Source organism: Sinohyriopsis cumingii, chromosome 7, assembly GCF_028554795.1.
Source record: "Sinohyriopsis cumingii isolate HCF-2022 chromosome 7, ASM2855479v2, whole genome shotgun sequence".
NCBI classification, from domain to species: domain Eukaryota; kingdom Metazoa; phylum Mollusca; class Bivalvia; order Unionida; family Unionidae; genus Sinohyriopsis; species Sinohyriopsis cumingii.
Genome location: NC_142967.1, coordinates 65,857,712 through 65,880,706, shown reverse-complemented (window position 1 = coordinate 65,880,706; position 22,995 = coordinate 65,857,712). Strand labels below are relative to the sequence as shown.

General features: G+C 39.0%; 3 protein-coding genes across 3 annotated transcripts in view; all 3 read left to right on the top strand.

The window, feature by feature from the left end:
• Nucleotides 1-18,957, top strand: part of LOC149795426 (uncharacterized) — a 47,530-nt gene extending 28,573 nt beyond the window's left edge. The window contains exons 8-10 of the mRNA XM_089963798.1: nt 7,525-7,560; nt 9,211-9,258; nt 11,912-18,957. Of these exons, the coding sequence (XP_089819924.1) occupies nt 7,525-7,560; nt 9,211-9,258; nt 11,912-18,957 (7,130 nt within the window). The remainder of the gene's footprint in view (nt 1-7,524; nt 7,561-9,210; nt 9,259-11,911) is intronic.
• A 60-nt stretch (nt 18,958-19,017) lies between these two features.
• On the top strand, nt 19,018-22,485 carry LOC149795425 (transient receptor potential cation channel subfamily A member 1 homolog). The gene has a single exon (XM_089963797.1). It carries the CDS (start codon nt 19,018-19,020, stop codon nt 21,769-21,771), a length of 2,754 nt encoding a protein of 917 aa, XP_089819923.1. The 3' UTR covers nt 21,772-22,485.
• Nucleotides 21,832-22,494, top strand: LOC149795424 (transient receptor potential cation channel subfamily A member 1 homolog). Its single transcript, XM_089963796.1, has one exon. It carries the CDS (start codon nt 21,832-21,834, stop codon nt 22,492-22,494), a length of 663 nt encoding a protein of 220 aa, XP_089819922.1.
• The last annotated feature ends 501 nt before the right edge of the window (nt 22,495-22,995 follow it).

The following is a 22,995-nucleotide window of genomic DNA, read 5'->3' as shown; positions in this document are numbered from 1 at the left end:
CAGTTAATAAGCACTTCAATTATTTCATTGGATGATTTAAGTAATTCCTCTAGAATTATATTTGATCAAAGAGCAAATAACTCTTCAGACTGATCTTAAGACAGGAATGAATTGTTTGTTTACCTAAACCTTATATAAAAAACTAAGACGCAATAAAATGACTTGGATGTGGATCATAAGTTCACTTCAGTACATTCACAGGTCAAAAGGCCATGCCAACATGTTTACAAATTACCATTAACTTAAAGAACAATCTACAATCGCTGACAAACTTTAAGCATAAAACACACACACACACATTATATATATATATATATATATATATATATATATATATATATATATATATATATATATATATATATATATATATATATATATATATATATATATATATATATATCGGAACCCCGATAAGCCATAAAAAGGTAATTCTCGACCGTCTTACAATTTAAACAAGTTGTTTGAAACGACTTTTTGGCCCCCACTATGTCTTGGGTTACTGTCTTAAATACTCATTTGTTAATCTCTGATAATTACTTCACTTTTAGTACAAATCACTCCCAAGCTAACTCTGCTGAATATATCGCCCCGTGTATGGTCTGTATCGATCGACGTTCATCGTCCATCAACATATTTTTTAAATATTAAATGTCGTTTTCAAAAAAGAATTGAATCAATTTAATTAGATTCTATCATAACTTTCAATTTATACACAACAAAACGCAGATCCAGTAAAAGTTTTTATTTATAATTATACTGTTTGCCAAGGAGAACTATCTGCTGCTACTTATGAAACTGTTTTGTTCATTATGTCAGTGAGTGATTCAGTGGCTACTGAATGGCACAACTTGGTTTTACAGAGGTCACAGCTGGTCTGTGAAACTCCCTGACAGAATGTTGTGGATAACCCTTGAGTAAAGTTTCTTCAGCGGAAACTGAAGAAGCCCAGCGAAGATTGGGCTGTCCAACGAAGGTTGGGATGACAACGGCAACTGTGTGGACTTCACTCAATGGTTTAGTTTGAATACACCATATAGTGCTGACATTAGATTCTTTGGTGAATAAACAGAATGGAATGAAGTGAATGCCCAAAGAAAACATATGTGCAGCAGACGTTGTCCCCCAAGAATTAATAGTGGGAAGCCTGCAATGTTCAATGAAGAAAAAAAAATGTTTATACAACATGTGCATATCAACAATAATGGAAAAGAAAGGTATACTAGCATATATCAATCTATGAATTATGATAAATGTCAAGAATGTCCTGGAGTGGTTCCTTGCCTGTCTTGGAATACGGTAAAGATGAACTATGGGAATTTGAGAATGGAAACGACTAAAGTTACCACATCTAATTCCGAGAGAAGCAAGATGATCACGTCCATGAAATGAGTAGAAGAATTCCATAGAATGCAATAACACCTCCAGGAATAAAGAAACTAAATGCATGCATGGCTATGAAAAATATGGATATGCACAAGTGCCACACAAAGAACACTGGTATCACACGCGTGCAGAACTACACACATAATGGATAGGCACAAGTGCCACACAAATGACACTGGTATCACATGCATGAAGAACCCCTAACACAATGAATACAGAAACATAATGAACCAACTATGTAAAACTGGAGCAGCAGCAATTTCTTCACATGGTACTGTAGCGAAGAACTGGATCCAGAAACACACATCCAGGATGGAAAGAAAAGAAGAAAAAAAAAACAGTGTCAATGTGAGACCTTCCATCCCTGTAGGCTGAATGCAGCATGATCATGGTCACTGTGTATTACTATCCGCATCGGTTGCCATGGCCTTCTGCGCTGCCCGAATAGTACCCGGGGGTGTGTGAATGTATCTTGTGTAACAATCCGAAGTCAACCTGCCCAGAACTTTGATTATATGGTCTTCCAGCCGGGCCACTGCTGCTGAAGTAGCTAGCTGCACCTATACGGAATGAATGGCTACTATACTGGGAAGTGTCCAGTCCCATCTTACGGTAGACAAGTCGCATATGATTAAGGAACACAACTCTTGATAATGCTTGACCTGTAGTCGTAATGAAAAGTGGGGCATATTGCTGAGGTGATGAACGTCTCCTGAATTGCATAAAAGTCTTCAGAGCAGAATATGGACATATAGCATGACCTGTGGCATGTAACTGAATGATCACACCCTTACGAAATGGGTCTGTTTTTGATGATTTTAACTTCCGGAAAGCAGTTTCTAGTTGGAAGTGCACATCGCCCACGCAGAGATGAATGGTTGGATCGAAGAAATCCTGAATAGTGAATTCCCCGCATCTCAAAGCAACTATGCAGACAGTCAACAACAACAAATATGTGTGTGTGTCAAATACACCTCCTCGCAGAATTGTGCAAATGCTTGTCAGGATGTTGTATGTAATAGGCTTGCGCAGTTTTGCAGATGAACCTTGGGTTTTTTTGATGACCTTTAGGATGGTGGCAAGACGCATCATATTATTTCTGTCGCTGGTGAATGGCGATTGCCTACCAGCCTGCATGCACTTGAACCTAATGCTACAGAGGTACAATTTTGTTGCAGAATGCTTTAAGTTGAGGGCTCTTGCGCAATGTGTCACAAAGTATATTAAGGTGTTCTCCGTAATATCTGGCAAAAGTTGCATGCTTGAGGCAAAGCCACGCATCAGCATGAAGGTCCTAAAAACGTTGAATGTAGTATTGTAGGCGATTTGTGTAGCGGGACTTAAGACCTGGTTCCATAACAAGTTTACCTCTTTGTCCAGGTCCATAAGACCTCCGAGGATGGGGATCATTTGCAGGGTTGCAGATCTGCATCCGGAGCCAGTGCATGAAATTTCTGAAATTGAAGGCGGGACAAGGCATCAGCTTTAGTATTGATAATTCCTGGAATGTGTTTGGCAGAAAAATGAAAGTTACAAGAAGCGGCACACCATGTAAGTTTACGTATTAATTTCATTATATGCGTACATTTGGATCTCCCTTTTTTAAGTATATTCACTGTGGCCATATTATCACATGTAAATATTATGCGTTTGCCTGCCCATTCTGCACCCCAAATAATGGCAGCCACAACAATAGGATACAACTCCCTGAATGCCATGGAGAAATCATCCTCCACAGAATAAAGCATTTGAAGATCATCTGACCATGCAGCTGCAAACCAGTGAGTTTTGAAATAAAAATAACCCCCATACCCATACCCATCCGTGCATAATTCAAAATCGTCTGATGTAGTGGACTGATTATCAAGAAACACGGAAACTCCATTCCAGGAAGCTAAAAATTGGTGCCACATGTATAGTTCCTCTCTGCAATTTGCATCCAAGTGTATGTAATGATCGAGTTCCCTGACCTTGGTAGATAGTCGTATGAGATATGACACGAACGCACGCCCTGCTAGGATAACACGAGTAGCAAAATTTAAGTGGCCCAGTAATTGGAGCAGTTCTCGCTTGCGGACACTTCGTTTATTTAGAAATTGTTTAATGTAGTTCCCAATACGCTCCACTTTATTCTGTGGTAAACGTTCTTGCATTTGCTCCGAGTCCAAAATTATTCCTAAATATTCTATAACTGTACATGGGCCAATGGTCTTGCTTGGAGCTGTAGGAATCTTCAATCTGTTGAAAATAAGAGTCAACAAAGCCATCGTTCTCTCACCACATGCCGAAGGAGGATCTATTGTAAGAAAATCGTCAAGGAGGTGCAAAATGATGTCAATACCATAATTATATTTTGCTATCCAACAGATCGCCTGAGATAAGGTATCAAACAATTTTGGACTTGAACGTGATCCGAAAGGGAGGCGGACACAAACATAATAATTTCCTCTCCACTTTACGCAGAATAAGTGCCATGGTGAAGGTGCAATGGGAATCTGTTTGAAAGCGTCTGAAATGTCAGTTTTGCACATAACAGATCCCTTCCCATAACTCTGAATAATTCGAATGGCATCATCAATCTTGACGTAGCTTAGGGAGCACCTATCCTTGTCAATAAGTTCGTTTATACTAGTATGCGCATGATCGCCATGGGGAGAGGACAGGTCAATGATAAGTCTCTTCTTTTTTGAATATTTTCCTTCTGCAATGCCGATATGACTGACTCTATATTCTTGATATGGTGGAGATAGGAAAGAACCAAGCATGAAACCTTTGGCACATTTCTTTGCCAATAACTGATCAACAATATATGGTTGTTTAGATGCAGAAAGCAAGTTTTTGCACTCTTTTGTAGGCAAGTGAGTTTTTTTGCACCATTGTGTCAAAACCGTGTTTCAGACTGGAAGACAAATATGTAACGAAGTTCTGATCTGTATGATTAAGGAGTTCATGCTGCAATCTGTTAATATCAATGGGGGTGGAAGCATGTGGCGAGAAAGTGGGTCAGATTTGTTGTATCTTATCTGGTTTACGATGGGTATTGATATTACGTGTACCCGTGCTGGAAAAACTTTGTAATGTATTGTTTGGGCAAGCAGCTGCCCCTTGCGTTTTGGCCCTGCACTGAATGCAGGTATGCAAGAACTGGCAATTAGTACGGTGGCAGCCGCGTATGGAATTAAAATTGTTACAAAGTTCTTTCCCCTCCATCATCTGTCTAGGCCGACCGTACTTGTCAATATCCAGTTTCTTTCTGTTGGCTATGTTCACTATGGGCGTGGCCGTGCACGTTTGTTGTGGGCAAAAATCGGTTGAGTGAGCGACGGAATTGCATGTGTTACACGACGTCGTTTCTCGGCCTCGAATTAATAACTGAAGAGTTGCCTGATCCCTTATAGCCGAGTTTACTTCAAGTTTATAGTCACGCAGGGCAATAGCGGCTTGACTCGAGTAGACGTTATGGTAGTCATAGAAAATGTCCCCATATGCATTGGAAATTTTTATAATGTCGGCCTCGTACATGTCCAATTCATGTCTCTGTTTTTGTAGACTGAACAGATGATACGTTTAAATTTGCCGAAAGCCGTTATAAACTCACTCAGACTGAGCCGCTTATGTAATCGGGGTTCATTCTTCCCAGCCTTGTCATCCTGATTTGATAGATCCGATTCAAAATATGGTATCAAAAGAGTAGCAAGATTGACGTGCTTACCCTCGAGAATCTGTTTCCGCTGGCTTCCGGATACCACGTCGATTGCTGGAAGTATTTCCGGCGACACTCCTTGAGACTGCATCAGCTGATCGAGCGACGACGCAGGCTGGGATACTGGCAATGAAGAAAGATGAGTAGAGCCGGTTACGAATAACTCCGAAGAAGACGCCCGTTGTCGTGCCATGATGGTGGTAACTGAATTATTTAGATCAGCGATTGACCGCTGAATGGAGTGGATTGAAGTCCATATGTTGGCTGGAGTCAACGTGTTTTCAGCAGTGGCGGCCATGTTGGAAGTAGCTACTACTTTCGGAATACTACATTGTATTGCCGTTTCCGGTTCATTGTATCCCTCTGTCGTATTAGCAAGAACAACTGTCGCGCTACGGCGATTTCGACGTGGAGGTAGCTGTTGCGTGAGGGATGCCGTTTCTACTTCCGACTGACGTATGCTAGGTTGCGCGCGAGGTGAGCTGTCCCTCGATTGTCTCAGTACACGATCAGCAGGCCGTGAACTCGTGGAAGGTACATTATCCATGTATAGCTGCCTCAAGGCGTGCTTCGGGAGCGCAGAAGACACTTTAATGCCTATGGACTCTAGTTTCCGCTTTAAATAGAGAGTAGTCCAGTTGAACGGATTGTCCAAGTCGTAAGGGACTGACCTCTGTCTTGTAGAGCGTGACGCCATTGTTTGCAAACAAATAAACTCCCGGAGGGTACAATGAATGGCAGTTAAAAAGTCCGATGAATCCCGAAATAGGATGATACGTATGAACTTGGAATTGTAGATCCGGTAAGAAAGGTACGTAATGTTGAAAGTTAGCAAAAGATGCAAACAAACAAATTTGTAACAGTTGTTTCGACAGAAATATGCGTGATGTCGCTATCACCTCCAAACTAGAACAGACAGTTTAAACAAAGGACGCTGCACATGATAGCTGGGACTGTTTTGATTGGCTGGCATGTGATGTATTAATACATCTCTTGCATGTTAATGCGGACTATTTTCCAGAATGGTAGTGAGTGGGCACCTATTGCTGTGTATAAACTATGCTTAAGCAAGCACTTAAGCGACAAGATATATATATATATATATATATATATATATATATATATATATATATATATATATATATATATATATATATATATTCCCGACAAGCCACATAAATGTAATTCTGAAGCCGTCTTCCTATAAAAGATGTTATTTGAAGCGAAATTTTGGCCCCCATTAGGTCCGAGGTTACTGTTTTAAATAGTCACTGATTAGTATCTAATAATTACTTCCTTTGTAGCACACCTCACTCTTATGCAAAGTGCATTGATTGTTTGACCGTGTGTATGGTCTGAGTCGGTCGGTGTGCATCGTCCATCGTGCGTTGTCTGTCGTCCATGAACATTTTATTTATTAAATATCGTTTTAAAAAAGAGCTGAATCAATTTTAAGCAAAATTTATCATAAATAATTTTCAAGGTTGTACAAATGATATAAATATGCGATCATATATAGCTGCCGTTACTCATTATGAAAAACAATTCAATAACCTCCCGAAATCCGCTCAAAAGAATGATTGTTGCTGTTTAGGTAAACTATCTCAAAATGTCTCCATCCTTTCTACACATGTAGTATGTGATTTTTTTTCTGTTAAAGCTAAAGAACTTATGTAAGCAGCAGAATGATTTGAGACAAATTAACATAGCGACGTTTCCTATTTACTTTTGTCTTGAAATTTTTGCGAAACAAGAAGACATTAAAACGACAAATGCCTATCAAAACGTAAGTGATGTTGGTTGTTTTAATTGTATGTTTGTAAAATTTCTTGATTATGTAATAAAGTATTCTAACCTTTGTAGCTTAGGTTGCATATTTCAGCATGCTTATCTCATTTCCCCATTCAATATGAATGTTATATATTAAGTCTCAGTTATACTGACCCCCATCCTGCCATTAAATATAATGTGTGTGTTTTGTCATACAGTATTTCATTGTCTTTATATTGCAATATCATTGGAAGTCATGTTTTGTACTCAACGTTTCTCTTCTTGTAGTTTATTAAATTTATAATATATAAGAGGAAAATGTACATCGAGGTCATGAAGCTGTAGCAATGTACCTCACTGAAACAGAAAAATTCTTTCATGTTGGTGATATATGCTTCCACGAATAGTATTTTTTCACGCTATATTAAAAATGAACAAGAGAGGAAATAAAGAACCCCATATTGACATTGCGGACTAGTGTCCGATAAAAACAGTTAAATAACTGTGAAAGTAGAAACGAAATGGATACGTTACTGATGCTAGCTGGAGCAGGAGTCCATATGTGTTATCCGCTAGATACAATAGCAACTGCGTGTAAAATCAGTGTTTAGTTGAACGATACTTTGTTATACTCTTACTCGCATACATATTTATTTTCATTCCAGGACAGTTGGAAAGGAGCAGGCAGTGGGACTCTTTGAGTAAGTATCATTTGTCAACGACCTAAGAGCTGTGAACTCGATTATGATCTAATAGAATTGCAAACAGATAATCGATTCTTGTGATATCATCGACAATTCTAAACACAGTAGTGTGTGACAGTTTAAGTGATAGTGAACGATTAAAATATTTCTCTTCGTCTCGATTAGTTACAATGTGTACGTGATAAACAACAATAGGCGTAAAATGGGAATAGCTATTGCTTGTCAATAACCAGTACCTGCTAATCGGTGATTTATCTAAATAATCTGCTATGACAGCGTCACTTTGCGGAATTCACTCTCTTGCGAATCATTACCAACTTGTACTACAATAAGAAGCCGATATGTATATGCAGTCCCCTACATACACTTTCCCCTCACGTGTTACGCACTCATTAAGCTTCGTGGAAAAAGTACAAATATTACTAAACACTTCTTAAAACATGTTTTCCATATTCAAGTATATCCTTTGCGCCAAAGGACCTGGCACAAACAAATACACCATTCTAGCTGCCACATTTTTCAGAAACGAATGCAATATGCACACATTTGGAAAACTGGTATTTCCATTTAAAAAAATACTAAAAAAAGACATAAAACTATCCTTACCCAATTTAAAACAATGTTTGTTCCGTTATAAGTCATAAATGATAGATCTCTAAATTTCATCCAGTTCTATAACACGTGATAAGTATTACCGTAGCTCAAGGACTGTGACTGTAAGTATACAATGACATATATGTTATTAAAGAACAGATATTAACTATGCTCCGAATCTTAACTTTAGAATGTCGACAAAATAACCTGCTATAGAACCAGGTTTAGGCTGCAGATACTGCACGTGCATTTATTAGCTGGAAAGAACATCACACAAACTGATACAAATTTTGCGATGAAATCATAAATTCGACATTGATCCCAATGAAGTGCAATATGAATGAAGTAAAATGCGAACTAGTTTTATTCTGAACCCTACATCTTTGCTAATGTGCAGTTTAGACCAGGTTAGCAAACATCACTTCCTCTGCTAAAGTACTCGTATGAACATCCAGCTCACAACTGCTTGAATTCTAACAGGTGTTATGATAAATTTTGCCTCTACAGTCCAACATGATGCTAAGTCTCTCAAACGTTTTAACACTGCATATAAAAGGAACTTTACCCTCGTCAGTCATAATAATGCAATATTATAAGTTTTTGTGTGAAGAAAACTTCAAAACTTATTGCATTCTGCCATAAATATATAAATCTTTTTATGATCGATTAGACTGACGAAAGGAGGTAAAGATTTTCCAGGATAATTATGATATCCTAATGAAATATCTGTCACCGAATTAGTGCACTGCTGTGGCTATTTAGGCAATAGAGCATATACTAACAAATAGATCCGATAAGGTTTAAAAATGTTCATTTTTATCTCCGATACTACATTGCTTTTGCATGTTTATTAAATTGCCTTGGTAAGTATAAACGTCGCAATTTTAATCCCGATATATTAGCAAAGGTAATTTCCACACAGAATAAGGAGCAATTCGAGTCGATAGGAGACATACTGAACTAAGAATTGCGATAAACCGTTCGTATATATATATATATATATATATATATATATATATATATATATATATATATATATATATATATTTCCAGGTAGCGAAAATCAACAGATAGCATTGGACGATATGAGGAGGCACATTGGTATGGATTATTACTTCTGTAATTCATTCTCTGCAACATAATGATTTCAAAAAGGAATCTTTTTTAAAAATATAAAGAAATACTTGTCTTAATTTTGGCAATTTCACACAATCCTCGAGTACGCAAGTCTGAGGATATAATATTGAAAAAAACAGGGTATTTAACTGTTGAAATTGATACATGTCTTCAAGTAATTTTTCATCTAGATTGACAAAACCCCATTTGCCCAGTACATTTCAGTTATGAAGTACATTTCAACCGTTTCACAGCTTGCAAACAAACGTATTAGATGCATACCTGCCACTTACTAACGTTTCAATGATTCTGCAGCTTTCACACAGATAATATGTATACTTGCCACATTATCCAGAGTGTTACTCTTCGTGACATACGATCTCGCCAGAACTCTCATATACACCCGTTTCTCTCGAAGTGTTTTATTGTGGTACCAAAATGGATTTATTTAAGACTATCCGTGTAGTTACAATGTGATTGCTAATAACAACAGTGGTCACGAGGAGAATGATGGAGATTGGGATGAATCTGACGTGTACTTGGCGAAAAATATTTTAAAATAGCAAAGGACAATATCGTCTCTTCATGCAGTGAATTTTAAAATTTGATAGGATATCAATTTATATCATAGGTGATGTGACCACACTTCATTTCTTTACAAAGTTTCAAAAACGCGTAGTCTAGCAAAGCTGCATACAGCAGGTCGGCTATTATTCAAATGGCAATTAGATTATTTTGCAACTAGATTATTATTCTGATACAATAAATTATCAAGTTTACAATAGTATCTATCACATTCAACTAAGGGAATGACATTAACGGATATAATGGAAACATATTTATACATTAAAGAGCCTATTTATAGACCTGGAGATCTTTTGATTTGTTGATAGCTTGTTCTACTAGAACACTCGCTTCAACCGTATTGTCTTTTCTCAAAGCTCTAGATCGTGGCTTTTAAATTTTGATTTTATTCAGACTCTTAAGGTAAAATCTTCAAAACAAGTTTTCAATGTTTTCTTTCCATGACGAGCATACATACACATTTGAATTTTACTTGGTGCAAGTATGTGAAGGCAGTGTAATATTAAAGCTGTAAACAAATATTTATCTAAAACCACATGAAAGAAGTAGATTGTATTGGACCGAAAACACACTAGCATAAAGGTATTATATGTTGGAACAGATGACACAGATACACTAATACAATCAAAAATGAAAAATACCCACCATGGAACGAATTCTTTTTTGGAATACCGCTTAGCAATGTTGGACCAGATATAACAAAAGCACAACAGCATTAAGGGGTTGTACAAATGATACTAATTTGCAATCAATGGCCACCGTTACCAAAGTTTGAAGATACTTTAATCATCATCTTCTCAGATCCTACTGAATAAAATCTTTTTGAAAAACTGTGACAGTAAAGATTTCTCTGTTAGAGAGGTTTTCAAAATATGATAAATGATACTACTCTGATATCACATAATCTCAGCCTTACCCAAACTTTCAAATGGCAACTCCTCCCCAAATCCGCTCAAAACAACTTGATAAAATATGTCAAAATGGACTTTCAGTTTAATTTTGTATTAAAAAATGCAATAAAAAATATGGCCCCCATGACTAACAATAAAATGTAGAACCTTAAACTAATTCATCTCATTAAACAATCAACATAATTTTACGAATAATGTTATGTCAAGTTAATCATTATTAAAATTTCGCAGTTTTTAATAAAGTGGAAAATGTTTGAACGATGTGGTCTGAGCAATAGATCAATACATTTTTACCAGACACAAGGTCATGAACACCAGTATGGAGAGCTTATAGAGGTTAGAAAGCAATGTTAGTGCGCCATGACCGTTACTACTAAAGTCATGAACCTTTAACTCATTGCACCCAAAGAATTGACATATGGGTGCAAGCATCCTGGCATAAAGGATTTTCAGTGTTGGTCACATGTTTCTGATGTGCTCTAAAATATAGAAACATACAACAAATTGAGACACCTTGAAACAATTCTTTTCTTAAGCAAACTGCAAAAACCATCTTCCAGACCAAGATTTATATCCGGCAACTGCTCCGGCATTTGATAATTATTCAGATGTGAACGAGATGAGGGATGTCTCACTAGGCTTTCAAATCACACATTTTTTTAATTATATATATATATATATATATATATATATATATATATATATATATATATATATATATATATATATATATATATATATATATATATATGTGTGTGTGTGTGTGTGTGTGTGTGTGTGTGTGTGTGTGTAGTCCGGCTACTATCTTTTATTAATCATTCTTTCTTGGATATCATTAATTGACCACACTTTTAAAGTCTTTCCAAAATATTCATTTCATGAATTATGTAAAGTCCTTTCATTGTATAGTGCGTTATTTTTATGCCAGGATTGCCATCGCACATTGAAGAATATGAAGGCAAACAGGTATGCATATAAGTAAGTTAACTGATTCATTGACAGATGAATGGATGGAAGGATTGAAAGATCTGTAGATAGGTAGTTCTCTGTTAATAGATCAAGAAAGATGTATTAATGGAAGGTTATATAGAATGCTGGTTGGATTATTCATAGAAAGATACGCAACTGAGGTTCTTTTTCAGATCGCAGCAAAGAAGTGCTGAAAAGACATAGAGAACATAGTGCTGAGTTCTTCGTTCAAAACCAACGATATATAAGGGGAAAGAAGATCCTTGATCGGCATAGAAAGATTCTAATCACAGGCAAAGCAGGGCAAGGTAAAACTTACTTGGCGTATCAGTTACTATTAATATGCCTTGAAGATAAGAACAATGCAAGACCCTTGATAATATCCACTGCAGACGAATGGAAGAAGTTAGCAGATTCGTCTACAGAGCTGGCTATAGTTGTTGATGACATGTGTGGAAAGTACGGCTTGCTCCAAGGAGAATTACAAAACTGGAATGCAAATGCTAGGTTTATGACGGCACTTATAGCCAACAGAATACACACTATGATTTTCACCATGAGAACTCACATTTACGAGGAAACAGGGAGAGGTTTACAACTTGAATCTGAGATTTCTGAGTCACTATTTTGTGACAACATCATTCTGAACTTGGAAAGCGATTGTATGAACCTACATGAGGAAGAAAAGGTCGAATTTGCAAATAAGTATCTAAACAAATTTGGATTACATAAAGATGAAGTTCTACAATTGTGCAGAATAAATGAAGCATCAATCGGATTTCCATTTTTGTGTAGACAAGCACAATCAATAGAAAACAAATCGATGTTGCTTGACTTTTTTACAAGACCTTTGCAAATTATGTTACGAGAACTAGAACGACTTCGCATGGAGAAGAGTGTTTTCTATGGTTGCCTAGTTTTGGCAATGCTTGCAGGCGGAACATTGAAATCAGAATCGATAAACGAAGATTCTATCACCAGCGACAGGGAAAAAGAGGTGAAGATGATTTTTAGCTCCTACGGTGGGCCTGATGTGAAACTTGCTGATATTAAGCAAGCAGCAAATGCACTCTGCAGATCATATCTTTTGTTCAGTGAAAGTGATGAATCATATTCCTTCGTTCATAGCGCAGTTGAGGAAGCTGTGTTTCTTTCTTACGGTACGCGGCGCCCAACAAAGGCACTTAAATTATGTTCTCTACAATCAGTTTGCAAACTATGTAGAATTAGCAATGAATCCCGGAGTTCAAATGATACAGTACCTGCACTGATGTTGGATCTAAAACCACTGCATCATGGCATTTTGATTGAACGATTCATTAAAGTGCTGGAGACGAAAGTTTCTAGTGATTTTGCCAATATTGCAGAAGCCAATGTGTGGTCTTCTAAACAGTTTAGAAAGTTATTCATGGATAAGTGTAAGACAATTCATGTTTTAGCTGATACGGATCAAAATTCCCTTCTGGTGCATGCAGCAAATGCAAACAACTGTGACCTTGCCAGTGAACTTCTTCAGGGTATGAAAAAACAATTTACAGAGTATCAACTACCGGCCGTTTCGTTTCTCACAAAAGCCGCAAAGGTATCATGTGTTCACAAAGATCTTCGCCTATTTCAGCAGATTATGACAACGGGTGATGTGAATGGCAATGACATACTTTCAATAATTGCTGAAAAGGGTTCTGAAGAGGCAATGGAGTTTCTATTACAAAACGGAGCAGATATCAATTATCGATCTGAAAATGGAGAAAGTCTCCTGCATACTGCATGTCTTCATGCAAGACTTGATATGGTCAACTTGTTAAAGTCTAAATACTCATTACTAGTCAATCAATGTGACAGTAGAGGTCGAAGTGTTTGCCATTGTGCGGCATCAGGAGGAAGTGTTGACATTCTGAAATTTCTTATTCAAGAAGGTGCTGATCCTATACGTACAGATAATGATGGAATGAACATCTTACATTATGCGTGTTTGGAGGGCAAGAAAGAGATGGCCTTTCATTTGATGGATAATTATTCAAACATGTTATACAATGTATCAGAGGGAGGACATACTGTTCCTTACTGTGCAGCATATGGGGGGAGTATTGATATTTTCAAAAAGATCTGTAAATTAATGAAAGCTAAATATCGAACAGATTGCAACAACCAATCAAAAGATAAAGAAACAAGCCATCATCAAGCTGATTTAAAAGATCGATCAAAACAAAGAAAAACTGTGCTACACATGGCATGCTTAAATGGCAAATTAGAAATGATAAAATACTTAGCTCACAAATATCCTGATATGATCAATGAGGTTGACAACTGTAAAAGAACGCTGGCTCATGATGCTGCTTCCGGTGGTAACGTTTCCGTCTTACAATACCTGATTGGCCAAGGCCTAGATCCATGGTGCAGAACCGATACACAAGAAACCTTGCTCCACAGGTCTTGCATTCACGGTCAATTAGAAATGAGCAAGTACTTGGTTGAGAAATATCCTGATATGATCAATGAGGTTGACAATTGTAAAGGAACACCAGCTCATTCTGCTGCTGTCGGCGGTAACGTTTCCGTCTTACAATACCTGATTGATCAAGGTCTAGATCCATGGTGTAGAACAGATACACAACAATCCTTGCTCCACAAGTCTTGCTTTAAGAGTCAGTTAGAAATGAGCAAGTACCTGGTTGAGAAATATCCTGATATGATCAATGAGGTTGACAATTGTAAACGAACACCAGCTCATTCTGCTGCTGTCGGCGGTAACGTTTCCGTCTTACAATACCTGATTGATCAAGGCCAAGATCCATGGTGTAGAACAGATACACAAGAAACCTTGCTCCACAGGTCATGCATTCACGGTCAGTTAGAAATGAGCAAGTACTTGGTTGAGAAATATCCTGATATGATCAATGAGGTTGACAATTCTAAAGGAACACCAGCTCATTATGCTGCTGTCGGCGGTAACGTTTCCGTCTTACAATACCTGATTGATCAAGGCCTAGATCCATGGTGTAGAACAGATACACAAGAAACCATGCTCCATAGGTCATGCATTCACGGTCAATTAGAAATGAGCAAATACTTGGTTGAGAAATATCCTGATATGATCAATGAGGTTGACAATTGTAAAGAAACACCAGCTCATTCTGCTGCTGTCGGCGGTAACGTTTCCGTCTTACAATACCTGATTGATCAAGGCCTAGATCCATGGTGCAGAACCGATACACAAGAAACATTGCTCCACAGGTCATGCATTCACGGTCAATTAGAAATGAGCAAGTACTTGGTTGAGAAATATCCTGATATGATCAATGAGGTTGACAATTGTAAACGAACACCAGCTCATTCTGCTGCTGTCGGCGGTAACGTTTCCGTCTTACAATACCTGATTGATCAAGGCCTAGATCCATGGTGTAGAACAGATACACAAGAAACCTTGCTCCACAGGTCATGCATTCACGGTCAATTAGAAATGAGCAAGTACTTGGTTGAGAAATATCCTGATATGATCAATGAGGTTGACAATTGTAAACGAACACCAGCTCATTCTGCTGCTGTCGGCGGTAACGTTTCCGTCTTACAATACCTGATTGATCAAGGCCTAGATCCATGGTGTAGAACAGATACACAAGAAACCTTGCTCCACAGGTCATGCATTCACGGTCAATTAGAAATGAGCAAGTACTTGGTTGAGAAATATCCTGATATGATCAATGAGGTTGACAATTGTAAAGGAACACCAGCTCATTCTGCTGCTGTCGGCGGTAACGTTTCCGTCTTACAATACCTGATTGATCAAGGCCTAGATCCATGGTGTAGAACAGATACACAACAAACCTTGCTCCACAGGTCATGCATTCACGGTCAGTTAGAAATGAGCAAGTACTTGGTTGAGAAATATCCTGATATGATCAATGAGGTTGACAATTGTAAAGAAACACCAGCTCATTCTGCTGCTGTCGGCGGTAACATTTCCATCTTACAATACCTGATTGATCAAGGCTTAGATCCATGGTGCAGAACAGATACACAAGAAACCTTGCTCCACAGGTCATGCATTCACGGTCAATTAGAAATGAGCAAGTACTTGGTTGAGAAATATCCTGATATGATCAATGAGGTTGACAATTGTAAAGAAACACCAGCTCATTCTGCTGCTGTCGGCGGTAACGTTTCCGTCTTACAATACCTGATTGATCAAGGCCTAGATCCATGGTGTAGAACAGATACACAAGAAACCTTGCTCCACAGGTCATGCATTCACGGTCAATTAGAAATGAGCAAGTACTTGGTTGAGAAATATCCTGATATGATCAATGAGGTTGACAATTGTAAAGAAACACCAGCTCATGATGCTGCTATCGGTGGTAACATTTCCGTCTTACAATACCTGATTGATCAAGGCCTAGATCCATGGTGTAGAAAAGATACACAAGAAACCTTGCTCCATAGGTCATGCATTCACGGTCAGTTAGAAATGAGCACGTACTTGGTTGAGAAATATCCTGATATGATCAATGAGGTTGACAATTGTAAAGGAACACCAGCTCATTATGCTGCTTCAGGCGGTAACATTTCCATCTTACAATACCTGATTGATCAAGGCCTAGATCCATGGTGTAGAACAGATACACAAGAAACCTTGCTCCACAGGTCTTGCTTTAAGGGTCACTTAGAAATGAGCAAGTACTTGGTTGAGAAATATCCTGATATGATCAATGAGGTTGACAATTGTAAAGGAACACCAGCTCATTCTGCTGCTGTCGGCGGTAACATTTCCATCTTACAATACCTGATTGATCAAGGCTTAGATCCATGGCGTAGAACAGATACACAACAAACCTTGCTCCACAGGTCATGCATTCACGGTCAATTAGAAATGAGCAAGTACTTGGTTGAGAAATATCCTGATATGATCAATGAGGTTGACAATTGTAAAGAAACACCAGCTCATTCTGCTGCTGTCGGCGGTAATGTTTCCGTCTTACAATACCTGATTGATCAAGGCCTAGATCCATGGTGTAGAACAGATACACAACAAACCTTGCTCCACAAGTCTTGCTTTAAGAGTCAGTTACAAATGAGCAAGTACCTGGTTGAGAAATATCCTGATATGATCAATCAGGTTGACAATTGTAAACGATCACCAGTTCATTCTGCTGCTGTCGGCGGTAACGTTTCCGTCTTACAATACCTGATTGATCAAGGCCTAGATCCATGGTGTAGAACAGATACACAAGAAACCTTGCTCCACAGGTCATGCATTCACGGTCAGTTAGAAATGAGCAAGTATTTGGTTGAGAAATATCCTGATATGATCAATGAGGTTGACAATTGTAAAGAAACACCAGCTCATTCTGCTGCTGTCGGCGGTAACGTTTCCGTCTTACAATACCTGATTGATCAAGGCCTAGATCCATGGTGCAGAACCGATACACAAGAAACCTTGCTCCACAGGTCATGCATTCACGGTCAGTTAGAAATGAGCAAGTACTTGGTTGAGAAATATCCTGATATGATCAATGAGGTTGACAATTGTAAAGGAACACCAGCTCATTCTGCTGCTGTCGGCGGTAACGTTTCCGTCTTACAATACCTGATTGATCAAGGCCTAGATCCATGGTGCAGAACCGATACACAAGAAACCTTGCTCCACAGGTCATGCATTCACGGTCAGTTAGAAATGAGCAAGTACTTGGTTGAGAAATATCCTGATATGATCAATGAGGTTGACAATTCTAAAGGAACACCAGCTCATTATGCTGCTTCAGGCGGTAACATTTCCGTCTTACAATACCTGATTGATCAAGGCCTAGATCCATGGTGTAGAACAGATACACAAGAAACCTTGCTCCATAGGTCATGCATTCACGGTCAATTAGAAATGAGCAAGTACTTGGTTGAGAAATATCCTGATATGATCAATGAGGTTGACAATTGTAAAGAAACACCAGCTCATTCTGCTGCTTCAGGCGGTAACATTTCCATCTTACAATACCTGATTGATCAAGGCCTAGATCCATGGTGTAGAACAGATACACAAGAAACCTTGCTCCACAGGTCATGCATTCACGGTCAATTAGAAATGAGCAAGTACTTGGTTGAGAAATATCCTGATATGATCAATGAGGTTGACAATTGTAAAGAAACACCAGCTCATTCTGCTGCTGTCGGCGGTAACGTTTCCGTCTTACAATACCTGATTGATCAAGGCCTAGATCCATGGTGTAGAACAGCTACACAAGAAACCTTGCTCCACAGGTCATGCATTCACGGTCAGTTAGAAATGAGCAAGTACTTGGTTGAGAAATATCCTGATATGATCAATGAGGTTGACAATTGTAAAGAAACACCAGCTCATGATGCTGCTGTCGGCGGTAACATTTCCGTCTTACAATACCTGATTGATCAAGGCCTAGATCCATGGTGTAGAAAGGATACACAAGAAACCTTGCTCCATAGGTCATGCATTTACGGTCAATTAGAAATGAGCAAGTACTTGGTTGAGAAATATCCTGATATGATCAATGAGGTTAACAATTGTAAAGGAACACCAGCTCATTCTGCTGCTGTCGGCGGTAACGTTTCCGTCTTACAATACCTGATTGATCAAGGCCTAGATCCATGGTGTAGAACAGCTACACAAGAAACCTTGCTCCACAGGTCATGCATTCACGGTCAGTTAGAAATGAGCAAGTACTTGGTTGAGAAATATCCTGATATGATCAATGAGGTTGACAGCTCTAAAGGAACACCAGCTCATTATGCTGCTTCAGGCGGTAACATTTCCATCTTACAATACCTGATTGATCAAGGCCTAGATCCATGGTGTAGAACAGATACACAAGAAACCTTGCTCCACAGGTCTTGCTTTAAGGGTCACTTAGAAATGAGCAAGTACTTGGTTGAGAAATATCCTGATATGATCAATGAGGTTGACAATTGTAAAGGAACACCAGCTCATTATGCTGCTGTCGGCGGTAACATTTCCGTCTTACAATACCTGATTGATCAAGGCCTCGATCCATGGTGTAGAACAGATACACAAGAAACCTTGCTCCACAGGTCATGCATTCACGGTCAATTAGAAATGAGCAAGTACTTGGTTGAGAAATATCCTGATATGATCAATGAGGTTGACAATTGTAAAGGAACACCAGCTCATTATGCTGCTTCAGGCGGTAACATTTCCGTCTTACAATACCTGATTGATCAAGGCCTAGATCCATGATGTAGAACAGCTACACAAGAAACCTTGCTCCACAGGTCATGCATTCACGGTCAGTTAGAAATGAGCAAGTACTTGGTTGAGAAATATCCTGATATGATCAATGAGGTTGACAATTGTAAAGGAACACCAGCTCATTATGCTGCTTCAGGCGGTAACATTTCCATCTTACCATACCTGATTGATCAAGGCCTCGATCCATGGTGTAGAACAGATACACAAGAAACCTTGCTCCACAGGTCATGCATTCATGGTCAGTTAGAAATGAACAAGTACTTGGTTGAGAAATATCCTGATATGATCAATGAGGTTGACAATTATAAAGGAACACCAGCTCATTATGCTGCTTCAGGCGGTAACATTTCCATCTTACAATACCTGATTGATCAAGGCCTAGATCCATGGTGTAGAACAGATACACAAGAAACCTTGCTCCACAGGTCTTGCTTTAAGGGTCACTTAGAAATGAGCAAGTACTTGGTTGAGAAATATCCTGATATGATCAATGAGGTTGACAATTGTAAAGGAACACCAGCTCATTCTGCTGCTGTCGGCGGTAACATTTCCATCTTACAATACCTGATTGATCAAGGCTTAGATCCATGGCGTAGAACAGATACACAACAAACCTTGCTCCACAGGTCATGCATTCACGGTCAATTAGAAATGAGCAAGTACTTGGTTGAGAAATATCCTGATATGATCAATGAGGTTGACAATTGTAAAGAAACACCAGCTCATTCTGCTGCTGTCGGCGGTAACGTTTCCGTCTTACAATACCTGATTGATCAAGGCCTAGATCCATGGTGTAGAACAGATACACAACAAACCTTGCTCCACAAGTCTTGCTTTAACAGTCAGTTACAAATGAGCAAGTACCTGGTTGAGAAATATCCTGATATGATCAATGAGGTTGACAATTGTAAACGATCACCAGTTCATTCTGCTGCTGTCGGCGGTAACGTTTCCGTCTTACAATACCTGTTTGATCAAGGCCTTGATCCATGGTGCAGAAGCGATACACAAGAAACCTTGCTCCACAGGTCATGCATTCACGGTCAATTAGAAATGAGCAAGTACTTGGTTGAGAAATATCCTGATATGATCAATGAGGTTGACAATTGTAAAGGAACACCAGCTCATTCTGCTGCTGTCGGCGGTGACGTTTCCGTCTTACAATACCTGATTGATCAAGGCCTAGATCCATGGTGCAGAAGCGATACACAAGAAACCTTGCTCCACAGGTCATGCATTCACGGTCAGTTAGAAATGAGCAAGTACTTGGTTGAGAAATATCCTGATATGATCAATGAGGTTGACAATTGTAAACGAACACCAGCTCATTATGCTGCTTCAGGCGGTAACATTTCCGTCTTACAATACCTGATTGAACAAGGCCTAGATCCATGGTGTAGAACAGATACACAAGAAACCTTCCTCCATAGGTCATGCATTCACGGTCAATTAGAAATGAGCAAGTACTTGGTTGAGAAATATCCTGATATGATCAATGAGGTTGACAATTGTAAAGAAACACCAGCTCATTCTGCTGCTTCAGGCGGTAACATTTCCATCTTACAATACCTGATTGATCAAGGCCTAGATCCATGGTGTAGAACAGATACACAAGAAACCTTGCTCCACAGGTCATGCATTCACGGTCAATTAGAAATGAGCAAGTACTTGGTTGAGAAATATCTTGATCTGATCAATGAGGTTGACAATTGTAAAGAAACACCAGCTCATTCTGCTGCTGTCGGCGGTAACGTTTCCGTCTTACAATACCTGATTGATCAAGGCCTCGATCCATGGTGTAGAACAGCTACACAAGAAACCTTGCTCCACAGGTCATGCATTCACGGTCAGTTAGAAATGAGCAAGTACTTGGTTGAGAAATATCCTGATATGATCAATGAGGTTGACAATTGTAAAGAAACACCAGCTCATGATGCTGCTATCGGCGGTAACATTTCCGTCTTACAATACCTGATTGATCAAGGCCTAGATCCATGGTGTAGAAAGGATACACAAGAAACCTTGCTCCATAGGTCATGCATTTACGGTCAATTAGAAATGAGCAAGTACTTGGTTGAGAAATATCCTGATATGATCAATGAGGTTAACAATTGTAAAGGAACACCAGCTCATTCTGCTGCTGTCGGCGGTAACGTTTCCGTCTTACAATACCTGATTGATCAAGGCCTAGATCCATGGTGTAGAACAGCTACACAAGAAACCTTGCTCCACAGGTCATGCATTCACGGTCAATTAGAAATGAGCAAGTACTTGGTTGAGAAATATCCTGATATGATCAATGAGGTTGACAGTTCTAAAGGAACACCAGCTCATTATGCTGCTTCAGGCGGTAACATTTCCATCTTACAATACCTGATTGATCAAGGCCTAGATCCATGGTGTAGAACAGATACACAAGAAACCTTGCTCCACAGGTCTTGCTTTAAGGGTGACTTAGAAATGAGCAAGTACTTGGTTGAGAAATATCCTGATATGATCAATGAGGTTGACAATTGTAAAGGAACACCAGCTCATTCTGCTGCTGTCGGCGGTAACATTTCCGTCTTACAATACCTGATTGATCAAGGCCTCGATCCATGGTGTAGAACAGATACACAAGAAACCTTGCTCCACAGGTCATGCATTCACGGTCAATTAGAAATGAGCAAGTACTTGGTTGAGAAATATCCTAATATGATCAATGAGGTTGACAATTGTAAAGGAACACCAGCTCATTATGCTGCTTCAGGCGGTAACATTTCCGTCTTGCAATACCTGATTGATCAAGGCCTAGATCCATGATGTAGAACAGCTACACAAGAAACCTTGCTCCACATGTCATGCATTCACGGTCAGTTAGAAATGAGCAAGTACTTGGTTGAGAAATATCCTGATATGATCAATGAGGTTGACAATTGTAAACGAACACCAGCTCATTATGTTGCTTCAGGCGGTAACATTTCCATCTTACAATACCTGATTGATCAAGGCCTCGATCCATGGTGTAGAACAGCTACACAAGAAACCTTGCTCCACAGGTCATGCATTCATGGTCAGTTAGAAATGAACAAGTACTTGGTTGAGAAATATCCTGATATGATCAATGAGGTTGACAATTGTAAAGGAACACCAGCTCATTCTGCTGCTGTCGGCGGTAACGTTTCCGTCTTACAATACCTGATTGATCAAGGCTTAGATCCATGGTGTAGAACAGATACACAAGAAACCTTGCTCCACAGGTCATGCATTCACGGTCAGTTAGAAATGAGCAAGTACTTGGTTGAGAAATATCCTGATATGATCAATGAGGTTGACAATTGTAAAGAAACACCAGCTCATGATGCTGCTATCGGCGGTAACGTTTCCGTCTTACAATACCTGATTGATCAAGGCCTCGATCCATGGTGTAGAACAGATACACAACAAACCTTGCTCCACAGGTCATGCATTCACGGTCAATTAGAAATGAGCAAGTACTTGGTTGAGAAATATCCTGATATGATCAATGAGGTTGACAATTGTTGACGAAGTCCAGCTCATTCTGCTGCTATCAGCGGTAACATTTCCGTCTTACAATACCTGATTGATCAAGGCCTAGATCCATGGTGTAGAACAGCTACACAAGAAACTTTGCTCCACAGGTCATGCGTTCACGGTCAATTAGAAATGAGCAAGTACTTGGTTGAGAAATATCCTGATATGATCAATGAGGTTGACAATTGTAAAGGAACACCAGCTCATTCTGCTGCTGTCGGCGGTAACGTTTCCGTCTTACAATACCTGATTGGTCAAGGCCTAGATCCATGGTGTAGAACAACTGCAAATGAACATTGCTATGCTTGTCATGTTTGAGTGGTCGAGCTGAAATGACACATGGCTTGGTAAATAAGTGTCCTGGTATTATCAAAGAGTTGGACATCTGCAAAAGATGACAAGATTATTGTGCTGATCATAGCAGTAACAAGTTCATCTTGCGGTCGCTACGTGCTCATGGCTACTTTGTCCACCCACGCGTACTTTAAGATC